This window comes from Microcaecilia unicolor, chromosome 7, assembly GCF_901765095.1.
Source record: "Microcaecilia unicolor chromosome 7, aMicUni1.1, whole genome shotgun sequence".
NCBI classification, from domain to species: domain Eukaryota; kingdom Metazoa; phylum Chordata; class Amphibia; order Gymnophiona; family Siphonopidae; genus Microcaecilia; species Microcaecilia unicolor.
The window spans coordinates 16964223-16976608 of NC_044037.1; the positions used below are offsets into that span (position 1 = coordinate 16964223).

Here is a 12386-nt window from a genome sequence, read left to right on the forward strand (position 1 = left end):
TGCAAAGCACCAAAACAAAAGTTTACATATAGAAATATATGTGTAGACTCTTTCCCCTTACACCATATCTTTATTGGAAGTTAAGGGAATGATTTTATAAGGCGCCACCTAGCTTCAGATGCTAAGATTGCATGCAAATGACGGTATTTTAATCATTTATGTACACTCTGTCTTTATTGCTACCAGTGCTGGTAACCCACTGCAAGTTTGAAGGACTGGGGGGGGGGGGGGGGGGGGGGAGGAGGAGGGTGCATGAAGAGATGATAGACCCATGGGAGGTGGGGAGAGGGGGCGAGAGTCGAGAGACTGGAATCAGGGAGGGGGGAAAGAGAAGGGGGAACATTGTGGATCTGGAAGGGGGAGTGGAGTGAATAGACAGAGAGAGAGAGAGAGAGAGAGAGAGACCCAGGAAGGTGGGAGAGGGGGAGAGATGTTAGACCAATAGAGGGAGGGAGTGACAAATGCTGTACTGTTGAGGGGCAGTGGAAAGAGAGGAAGAGATGTTGGCCTTGGAGTGGGCAATGTGGGAGGAAGGAAAGGAAGAGGAGAGAAGCTGGGCATGTGGGCAGGGACACAAAGGTGCAGTGCATGGAGGAAGCATAGGGACAGGGACACAGAGAGACAATGCTGGACACCTGGAAGGATAGAAATACTGAGGGGAGATACTGGACAGAGCAAGATAGGGACACCGAATGGAAATGCTGTATATGAGGGATGGATAGGGATATTAAAAGGGCAGATGATGAAAATGGGGGGGGGGGGGGGGGGAGGGGGGATGATAGGGATAGGGAAACAGGAGATTCTGGACAGGATAGATAGGGATGTGGAGGGAAGATAGATGGTGGACATAGAGAGAGAAGAAATGTTAAATGGACAAGAGATCTTGGAAAGAGAGTGAAGACACAACAGAGAAAAGCAGAAAAGAGACACAGGGGCCAAACCAAATGGAAAATTAAAATGCTCTGCTATCTTTCATTTCTATTTCTCAAGTATTGCTCTACATGCAGTCTGACTTTTTGAGGTTTCCATTTCCATTTTTTGCCTTCATATCTCTATTATTGATCGCTGGTCCTGTTTTCATATTTGTTGAGGGTCTGTCTGTGTTTTGAATGAGTGAGCAGGGCATAGCAACCTATACCAGCAGCGTTCAAAGCTCAAGGCTTCAGTAGGTAAGGAAACTCTATGTATGAGATCCTCTGTGGAAATAATACCATATTTTGCTATTCTGCTAACAAAGCAGTTAGCTTAGCAGGGTTTAAAAAAGATTGGGCTAATTTCCTAAAAGAAAAGTCCATAAGTCATTATTAAGATGGACTTGGGAAAATGTACTGCTTATTTCTAGGATAAGCAGCATAAAATCTGTTTTACTGTTCTGGGATCTTTCCAAGTACTTGTGACCTGAATTGGCCACTGTTGGAAACAGGATGCTGGTCCTGAAGGACCTTCGGTCTCTCCCAGTATGGCAACGCTTATGTTCTTAATAACACAGCATCTTCTCCTGCTGGAAACCAGTTCATTTCCATAAGAAGCATGATCTGAGTCCCAGGATGATTTCAAAGCCAGAATTCCTAGACTTCGGATATTAGACCATTGCTATTCATTTATACAATCAGGAAAGTTAGAGACAAGGCTTAAAGCTAGAGTAAGTAGTAATTCAGTTTAATGATTTGGCTTTTTTTTTTTTTTAGAACTGACTGGTAACTTTTCAAGTGACATCTACCCTGTGAACAGGATTCCAGCTGGTATCTTTAGGAAGAGCCCCGTGCTCGAATGGAAGCTTTGAAAAATCCATGATCACATAGCAAAGCACTTTTTACAGCGGAGAAACCAGAGAACATTCTTTTCCTGCATGAAGGAAGAGACAGTTTTGGCAGAAATGTATCAGATCAGGGCCTGGAATGCGCCTGTCTCATGGATGAGGATACAGCCTAAATAAATAACAGAGGGGCTGCTTGTCTGATTGCGCAAAAAAAGCAGGAATTAGCCAGAACGGCTGTTTGTTTCATCAACATTCTTGGTCACTGTGAAGAAAACCCTTTTGGAGATTTCAGCACAGAAAAAATCATTTTCACTGGTAAAGAGAGAAAAGAAGGCCGGAGTGGAAAAGAGAGAACTGGCAGCGATGCAAAGCAGTTTGACACCCATCGGAACCCTGTGGGCCATCCTGTCCCTGCTCATAGCAGCTGTGACCTGCACCAGTTACTTCATGCCCTACTGGCTCTTCGGCACCCAGCTGGGCAAACCGGTCTCCTTCAGTACTTTCCGGAGGTGTACATATCCGGCCCAGACCGAAGAGAGGAGCGTTGTGATGGTGGAAGAGTGTGGCAGATATGCCAGCTTCAGCGCCATCCCCAGTCTGTCCTGGCAGATCTGTACTGTGGTGACCGGGACGGGATGTGCTCTGCTCCTGCTGGTGGCGCTGGCGGCAACCTTGGGATGTTGTATGAAGGATCTTATTTCCAGGATGACGGGGCGTTTCGTGGGGGCAGCACAGTTTGTTGGAGGTAAAGCACATTTGAGCAGGTTGCGAATTAGGAAAACCAGAACCTGGTGCCATCCGCACTCAGGGAGCGCGCTGAAATCCTTCAACATACACCTTGCGGTACGCTACGACATTTGCAAATTGCTCTGGGATAAGAGAGGTTCCAGGGCCTTTGCTTTTGATAAAACTTGATTTTTTTATGCTATGTCTCAGAGTTTTAATATGGTTAGAGCATGCTGTGATGCCCGTAGGCACTGTGAAGCAGCTGGGCCTCTGGTAGGTCCTTGATGGTGAGCCTCTTTTACTAAACCATGCTAGCGATTCCTGGCGTGGCAAATGCTCCACAGCCCAGTGGCGTAGCTAGGTGGGGCCACGGGGGGCTGGGACTTCCCAAATTTCATCTGGACCCCTGTTTTTGCTGGCGGGGGTCCCCAACCCCCTCCAGCTGAAGCCTTGTCCAGTGCCGGTTTGGGTTGCCGCCTCATTCCCTGACCTGCTCTCTGTTCCTCCTGGAAGTAAAGGAGCGTGCAGGACGTCAGGAGGAAGAGAGAGGAGGGTAGGGAGCGCAGCGGTGCCCCAGACTGGTGCTGGACAAGGCTTCAGCTAGCGGGGGTTGGGGACTCCCGCCAGCCAAGGTATTTGTTGCTGTGGGGTGCGGCAGGGCAGCGGGGGAAGCGATGAGGTGGTGGTGGGGGGCAGCGGCGGGGTGGCAGACTAAAATGTACCCCCTCACCTTGGGCTCTGGCCCCCTCCCACCACGAGGTCTGGCTACGCACCTGCCACAACTCAGCGGGGTGGCAGACTAAAATGTACCCCCTCACCTTGGGCTCTGGCCCCTCCCACCACGAGGTCTGGCTACGCACCTGCCACAACCCATTCATTTTGAATGGGCTGCCTCGCATTTGCTGTGCAGGCATCAGTAGCAGGTCTAAGTGTCAAGTGTACAGCGCTGCGTACGTCTAGTAGCGCTATAGAAATGATAAGTAGTATTAGTAGTAATGAAAATCATTTGACTGCACATTCAAGGGCTGAAGCAAAATAAATATTCTGAAAACGACTTTTGCAATCAGATTGCCCTCACAAGACCTTAGGATGTGAGTTCACTGTATTTTTGTGCAATTTTAAATGATGTGCTGTATTTTACAAATTGTGTGTTTGTTGTAAGCCGCTTTGGGCAAGTCTTTGGGACGGATACAATAGAAGATGTAACACTGAGGGGTCCTTTTACTAAGTTGCGGGAAAAAGAGCCCTGTGGTAGCGGCGGGGGCAGTTTTTCTCGTGCGCCAGGCTCTTTTTACTGCAGCAGGTACAAAGGCCCCCCCCCCAAAATGGCCATGTGGCAAGATAACTCTTACTGTGTGGCTGTGCAGCGGGAACCACTTAACCACCACCCATTGAGGTGGCGGGAAGGGCTCCCGCGGTAACCTAGCAGTAACTGGGCAGTGCGTGGCGATGCCTGATTACCATGGAGTTAGTGCTACGCTAGAAAAATGTTTTTTTTTAAATTCCAGCGCACCAAAAATGTCGCACTCGAACCGCAACTACCGCCAGTGGCCACATTGGGCTGGCAGTAGTTCTGATTTAGCATGCGGTAAGCCCACTTTGGGGCCAGTGGCTACAGGAGCGGTTGCCCCGTCCAGCGGCAGTAGGAAGCACCTTCATATAACGTCATCTCTTGCTGCCATGGGGCATGGGATCAGGAGTAGCAGGAGATGGCACTTTACGAAGATGCTTCCTGTTGTGGCTAGATCGGAGGCCACTCATCGGGGAGATCAAGGTTTCTTGGTGGGAAATGACCTGTGAAAGTGGGAGATTTGGCAGGGATTGCTTTTGTAGGGTTGGGCGCAGGGGCGTATCTAGACCTCGGCGGGAGGGGGGCCAGAGCCTGAGTTGGGGGGCACTGTTTAGCCGCACCCCTGCCACTTTGGAAACCCCCCTGCCGCCGCAACCGCAACCCCCCCGCCGCTTGCCCGCCCCCCCGCCACCAGATCAGGTACCTTGTATGCTGGCGGGGGTCCCCAATCCCCACCAGCCGAAGAGTCTTCTTCAGCGCCGGTTGACTCCGGCACCTTCGTTGTATGATCATCTGTTTCTGACGCCTTACGTCCTGCACAGGGCTACATGCACGGTGCAGGATGTAAGGCGCCAGAAACAGATGATCAGACAACAAAGGTGCCGGAGTCGACCGGCGCTGAAGAAGTCTCTTCGGCTGGCGGGGTTTGGTGACCCGCCAGCAAACAAGGTACCTGATGCGGGGGGGGGGGGGGGGGTTTGGGGGTGGCGGGGGGGGTCAAATGTAGAGGTGGCCAGGGCGTAATCTGTGGGGGCCCATGCCTCCGTGGCCCCACGTAGCTATGCCCCTGGTTGGGGTGTCTGGGGGACCACTTGGGTGACCTAAGAAAAAAATGCAGCACTTCACCTCAGATAATTCTCTGATCCTGTGCTGCATTTCCACACCAGCCTGAGCTGATGTAAATTCAGTGCTGGAAGGAGAGTAAAAAAAAAAAAACTGCACCAGATTCTAGTGCAATTTTTAAAATCAGAAGCAATTTTTTATTCAGTGATTTGCATGTATTTTGGATGCCCTGACTGTATTACCCTTTATCATAGTGGATTTATGCTAATTTTCCTGCGCTAATATGTCTTCCCGCATCAGATAATATTATTGCAGGAAACTCAGGAGTAAATCACTGTGCTAAAGGATAGGCACAGGCTACGGCATCAGCCCCTATGCCCCAGGGCTGCCGAGAGGGGGGGACAGGGGGAACAAAATTCCCACCCGCCACCGCCACCGGGCCCCCTCCACCCAAACCCCCGCCAGCAGAAGTGCTGTCTTCTGATTCGTCTCCGGCATGCGCGGCCCACACAGACGCGCTCCTCTCAGCTGATCTTCGCTGTACGCTGCAGGGCTTCTGTGCGTCTGACATCCTGCACGTGCAGAGTACAGCGAAGATCAGCTGAGAGGAGCGCGTCTGTGTGGGCCGCACACGCCGGAGTCAGAAGACAGCACTTCTGCTGGCGGAGGTTCGGGTGGAAGGGGTCTGGCCCGGTGGCGGAGGCGGGTAGGACTGTGGCGCCGGGCCCCCCTCAGGGGGGGGGCGGCGACAACCTGGGGGTGGAGGTGGCAGTGGAGGCGGGGCCAGGGCCCCAGGGGCGGCCTTGTCCCGGGCCCGACCCAGTCTCTCGGTGGCCCTGCTCTGGCCTTGATGTAGCAGGACCACACAGCAGATCACAATAGCCGTGAGCAAGGTAGGTATATGTGAGGCTTTATTGCATCAAAAGGCGATACTGTGCCCAATGTGGCCACGTTTTGCCTGGACAAAGCTGTGTCTGGGGCAGAAACTGTTAACCAGATACATTAATAAGTATCAAATAACCAAAGAAAAGTTAAAATAACAATGGTAGAACATAATGAACATATAAAATATAAAAAATGCATCATAAAACATCAACAATCCTATATAATAATTTGCACCGCCAACGTTTTACGTCTGGATGCCTGGGTTCGTAACATCAATTCCCATTGGTCCACCCTCGCGTCAAAACGTAATGACGTCAGAGGGCGGAACAATGAGAGGGAAGGGAACACTGGAGGCGAGCTGACGTCAGGAGGGATGTTATGAATGGAAGCCAGTGCCAGCCAGCCAGCCTGCGCTGCTCGCCCTCTTCTCCCAGCCCTTTGCCTGCTCCTCACTTTCCTGCGTGCCGCCCAGAATTTAAAAGTTCTTACCTTGGGGTCCGGTGGCAGCAGTGAAAGGCGAGCAGGCTCGGCACTTCAGCCTGCCTTCCCTTCTCTCTCAGCTCTGCCTCTGGTCCTGCCCTTGTGGAAACAGGAAATGAGGGCGGGACCAGAGGCAGAGCTAAGAGAGAAGGGAAGGCAGGCTGAAGCGCCATGCCTGCTCATCTTTCACTGCTGCCACCGGACCCTGAGGTAAGAACTTTTGAATTTTGGGCGGCACGCAGGAAGGTGAGGAGCAGGCAAAGGACTGGGAGAAGAGGGCGGGCAGCGCAGGTCGGGCTAGCACTTGGAGGAGAGGGAAGGAGGGAGGGAGGAGGGCCTTGAACTCGGAGGAGAGGGAGGCCTGGAACTCGGAGGACAGAGAGGGAGGGAGGGAGGGGGGCCTGAAACTTTGAGGAGAGCGAGGGAGGGGGGGCCTGGAACTTGGAGGAGAGGGAGGGGGACCTGGAACAGATGAGAGGGGGGAGGGAGGAGGCCAGGCTGGAACTCGGAGGGAGGGGGAGGGAGGGAGGGGGCCTGGGAGGAGAAGAAGGGAGGGAGGGGAGCCTGGAACTTGGAGGAGAGAGAGGGGGGCCTGGAACTTGGAGGAGAAAGAGGGAGGGAGGGGGCCTGGAACTCGGAGGAGAGAGAGAGAGGGAGGGAGGGGGACCTGGAACTCAGAGGAGAGGGAAGGTGACCTGGAACTTGGATGAGAGGAAGAGAGGGGGGGAGGGAGGGGGCCAGGCTGGAACTCAGGGGGAGGGAGAGGGGGAGGGAGGGGGCCTGGAACTCAGAGGAGAGGGGGGTCTGGAACTCTGAGAAAAGGGAGGGAGGGGGGGCCTGGAACTTGGAGGAGGAAGAGGGAGGGGGCCTGGAACTCGGAGGACAGGGGGACCTGGAACTCGGAGGAGAAGGAGGGAGGGAGGGGGGCCTGGAACTTGGAGGAGGGAGAGGGAGGGAGGCCTGGAACTCGGAGGACAGGGGGGCCTGGAATTCGGAGGACAGGGGGGAGGGAGGGGGCCAGGCTGGAACTCGGAGGATAACCTTGCTAGCGCCCGTTTCATTTGTATGAGAAACGGGCCTTTTTTTCACTAGTGTGTAATAAAACGTAAATAATGTGACATAAAATATCAACTCATAAAATCCTATTAACAAAAAGTCATAATACAATGATCATAAGGATGCATTTATGCAGTTCAGAATCAATGTACGTTTCCCATCTTAGGCAAGGGTCCCTTTCATGCATATCATTTTTTTCGCTTTGCATAATTTTTAACTTCTGTATTGTTCACCTTTTTATTCCTTTAGAATTGCCTTTATTTGTTGTTTCTAGGGGGAAGCGCTTCTTTGGTTTCCCTTCTAGGAAGTCATTAATCCACCACTGCTTGGATTTCGCTGCATGGAGTGGCAAAACGCTGTTGTATTCGCTCAGTTCATGAGTATATCTGGTTTTTGACAGATCATTCATGTGCCTGGTAAACAGTCCTCAGTTTTTGCCCCTGACACAGCCTTGGCCAGGCAAAACGTGGCCATGTGGGGCACAGTACCCCCTTTTGATGCAATAAAGTCTCTCATATATCTACCTTGTTCACCATTACTGTGATGTGCTGCGTTTTTCTGCTGGTTCATATACTGTATATCACTGCCACTCATTGTTCCTGTTTGATGCAGCAGGGGCAGCAGACTGTCGTTTTGTTTGGGGGGGGGGGGGATGCTCTACTTTCAAATCCGTATGTGGTTAAGTCATCCGTGGCTACCCTAGAATAGCCACGGATGACTTAACCACACATTGAACAAACCTTTGTGAAAATAATTACTTCTATTTTTGTTTTTTTTTACCAATTATTTAAACTTTTGTTTATTTAAACTTTTTCTCAAAGGTACCCTCAGCAAAAAACACTATTTTCTTTAATTTTATAAACGTTCTATTCAAGTAGTGCTACAACTCACAATACAAACAAATCAAAAAAACGTAACTTATCTTGCAACATTTTATCAGCATTCTCATTAAGTCCTTGCTTCGCTCGTTCAAGGTACCATGACCACTACTGGGTCTCCGACTGCCTTCCCCTGAAAACGCCCGACTCCGCGGGTTTCAACAATCTTTCCTCAGGGACTTGGGTTAAAGCCATCTCCTCTTGACCGAACAATGTGTACGACATTCATAGTGTTCACTATTGCAGCTTATAAAGGCGCCCTTCGTGAGGCAGGAACCGGAAATCATTCTCATGACGTCACTACGTAATGACAAGAATATTTTTATGTGTTTAAATGTTATACAACACTGTTTATATACTAATGGTACACATACAAACTCGTATTCATGGTATTGTTGAAAAATATACTTTTGCCCAAACAACACACAGGACTTGAAAAACAGGACTTGAAAATCCGGTAAATAATGCCCCACCAGGCTACAGTGTCAAATACTGTTCCACCTAAAGTAGCCCAATTATTGCATAAACATTGGCAAGTTCTCACATTTCACCCCACCTTTACGCAACATCCGTGTATTGCATATACATGAGGACGCAATTTGAAAGATAATTTGGTTCATACTTCTTTTATTCAGTATAACCAACGGAGCAAGGAAGGTCAACATAAACCTTGTGGGGAGTGTCAGTTCTGCTCCCAAACCTAGTGTCATACAACAGTGGACGCTCTTTGGGACACAGCGTATTTACACACTGAGTCATTTTACTACATGTCAATCATCATTTAGTGGAGGAGTGGCCTAGTGGTTAGGGTGGTGGACTTTGGTCCTGGGGAACTGAAGAACTGAGTTCGATTCCCACTTCAGGCACAGGCAGCTCCTTGTGACTCTGGGCAAGTCACTTAACCCTCCATTGCCCCATGTAAGCCATATTGAGCCTGCCATGAGTGGGAAAGTGCAGGGTGGAAATGTAACAAAAATAAAATAGATACTATTGGAGATTCTACATGGAATGTTGCTATTCCACTAGCAACATTCCATGTAGAAGGCTGCGCAGGCTTCTGTTTCTGTGAGTCTGACGTCCTGCACGTATGTGCAGGATGTCAGACTCATAGAAGCAGAAGCCTGGGCGGCCACATTGGTGATCTGCAAGGGCCGACTTCTACATGGAATTGCTAGTGGAATAGCAACATTCCATGTAGAATCTCCAATCGTAGCAACATTCCATGTAGAATCTCCAATAGAGATTCTACCGCAGGGGTGTTCCCGGCGGTAATTGGCATGCGCTGACTGATCACCACATGTAGAATCTCAAATAGTAGCAACAGTGGAGGAGTGGCCTAGTGGTTAGGGTGGTGGACTTTGGTCCTGAGGAACTGAGTTCGATTCCCGGCACAGGCAGGTCCTTGTGACTCTGGGTAAGTCACTTAAACCTCCATTGCCCCATGTAAGCCGCATTGAGCCTGCCACGAGTGGGAAAGCGTGGGGTACAAATGTAATAAAAATAAAATCATTTGTGGTACATATAATTCAATGTCTGTGCCACCTGTACTATGTAGGGCGTGCTATAAGAAAGAACAAGATTATTTGAGACTGTAGCCTGATAGTAGCATCGCTGCCCTGGGGGAAGGGAAGTAAGAAGCCAAATAACGGTGGAGGGAAGGAAAATTATGGTTCCCCCGTTCCAATTCCTATGTGCAGTAAGCGCTCTGATAGAACATTTTGCTAAGCTTCAGTGCATAGTGTTCTTTTTTCATTTATAAAGGTTTTACAGAATCAAACAAAGAGTGACAATCTTTGCTCAGTAATATGAAGCGGCTATCATGAGCACAGTCAAAACAATAATTTTATTTATTTATTTATTTTATTGCATTTGTATCCCACATTTTCCCACCTCTTTGCAGGCTCAATGTGGCTTACAATACATCATGAATAGTGAGAATACATGAGAAAGTATACATTTAGTATTAACGAAAGGATTTTGGGTAACATGATAATGATAAAACATGGTAGTATTTTAACAAGCAAACAAAGTAAGAGATATTTAAGAAATACATATGAATTTTAAAGAAAATGTACATTTAATAATAGTAGAAGATCTTGGGTAACATAATAATGAAAAAACATGATAGTAGCTTGGTAAGCAAATATTGTAGGGGCGATTCTGGCTGTGTGTACAGGAATTCATAGTTGTTGATCATTGTTGTACGCCTTGTTGAAGAGGTGGGTCTTCAGTAGACGTCGGAAGTTGGTTTGTTCACAGGTCGTTTTTAGGTTTCGCGGTAGCGCATTCCAGAATTGTGTGCTCAGGTAGGAAAAGGTTGACGCATGGGTGAGCGGATCGCAGAACTCCTAAAGAAGATGATAACTCTAATTTGATCAGGAAATAAAGAAACAAGAAGTGTACAGTGTCCTAATTCACACGCACCAATGTGATAATATGTAGGCATTTGCTGCGTCATGAGCAGATATAACTCCCTTCCTGTCAGTGCATTAATGAAGACTGGCTCACACACTCCAGTGCTGTCGTTCCTTTTCAACCCAAAGAGCTCACAACAAGCTGAAAATGTGACACAACAATGCTATGTTTCCCTAAAAGTGAACTCAAGCACCTGTTTATGGGAGTCTGAGTGGGAGGAGAAGTGATAAAGTCTGTCTCAGTAGGGCGGCAGGAATCTGGGCGTCCAGATGACGTTGTAGAAAAGGATCACTCCACAATGTCATCGGCAAAGCATTGGGGTACCCAGATGGAAGCAGCATTACAGAATTGTCCCCAAATATGAAAAGCTAGAAGAATGATTTAACATGTAGCAATTAAAATTTAATACAAAAAAAGCGCAAAGTGATGCATTTGGGGAGTAGAAACCCAAGGGAGCTGTATGTCCTAGGAGGTGAGAGGGTGATATGCATAGATGGGGAAAGGGACCTTGAGGTGATGGTGTCCGATGACCTTAAAGTGAAAAACCAGTGTGACAAAGTGGTGGCCGTAGCCAGAAGGATGCTAGGTTGCGTCAAGAGAGGAGCAACCAGCAGAAGAAAGGAGGGGTTGATGTTCCTGTACAAATCGCTGGTGAAGCCCCACCTGGAGTATCGTGTTCAGTTTTGGAGGCTCTATCTTGCTAAGGATGTGAGAAGACTAGAAGCGGTCCAGAGGAAGGCGACAAAAATGATATAGGGCCTGCGCCATAAGACATATCAGAAGAGACTGGAAGACCTGAATATGTATAGCCTAGAGGAAAGGGACAGGAGAGATATGATACAGACATTTAAATACTTGAAATATATTAATATAAAAACAAATCTCTTCCAGAGAAAGGTAAATGGTAAAACTAGAGGACATGAGCTGAGGTTGCGGGGTGGTAGACTTAGGAGTAATGTCAGGAAATTCTTTTTCACTGAGAGGGTGGTCAATGCCTGGAACACCCTCCCGAGGGAGGTGGTAGAGACAAAAACAATGACGGAATTAAAAAAGTTGTGGGATGAACACAAAGGAACTCTATTTAGAAAATAGATGGTAACATAGTAGATGACGGCAGAAAAAGACCTGCACGGTCCATCCAGTCTGCCCAACAAGATAAATTCATATGTGCTATTTTTTATTTGTACCTGTCCTCTTCAGGTAAATAGATGGTAGAAAACAAAAAAATGGCTGCAGGGGGTGGATGTGTGAGTGACACTTGGACGGCTACTCCAGATGTGAAGAACTAAGGCCGGTGCCAGGCAGACTTTGTAGGTCTATGTCCATATAGGGCAATCCGGTTTAGGATAAGCTGGAAAGGGCTTCAATGGCAACTTCAGTAGCTGGAACCGAGGACAGTGCTGGGCAGACTTTTACGATCTGGGTCCCGCAAATGACAAGATGGATTTGGATAGGCTGGAGCGCCGTTCACAGCCGCTGCATTGATTTTCTCTCCTCTCATGCCATCCTCGATCCGCTTCAATCCGGCTTTCGCCCCCTACACTCAACAGAAACGGCACTATCTAAAGTCTGCAATGACCTATTCCTCGCCAAATCCAAAGGTCACTACTCCATCCTCATCCTCCTCGACCTCTCCGCCGCTTTTGACACTGTCAATCACAACCTACTTCTTGACACTCTGTCCTCCCTTGGGTTCCAGGGCTCTGTCCTCTCCTGGTTCTCCTCTTATCTCTCCCATCGTACCTTCAGAGTACACTCTCATGGTTCGTCCTCCTCCCCTATCCCGCTCTCTGTTGGAGTTCCTCAGGGATCTGTCCTTGGGCCCCTTCTTTTT

General features: G+C 48.8%; 1 protein-coding gene across 1 annotated transcript in view; it reads left to right on the plus strand.

Moving 5' to 3' along the window:
- The window catches only part of LOC115474854 (LHFPL tetraspan subfamily member 1 protein-like), a 61603-nt gene that overhangs the window by 21279 nt on the left and 27938 nt on the right, over window positions 1-12386 (plus strand). Inside the window, exon 2 of the mRNA XM_030210549.1 lies at window positions 1689-2504. Coding sequence (XP_030066409.1) covers window positions 2123-2504 — 382 coding nt within the window. The 5' untranslated portion in view covers window positions 1689-2122. The remainder of the gene's footprint in view (window positions 1-1688; window positions 2505-12386) is intronic.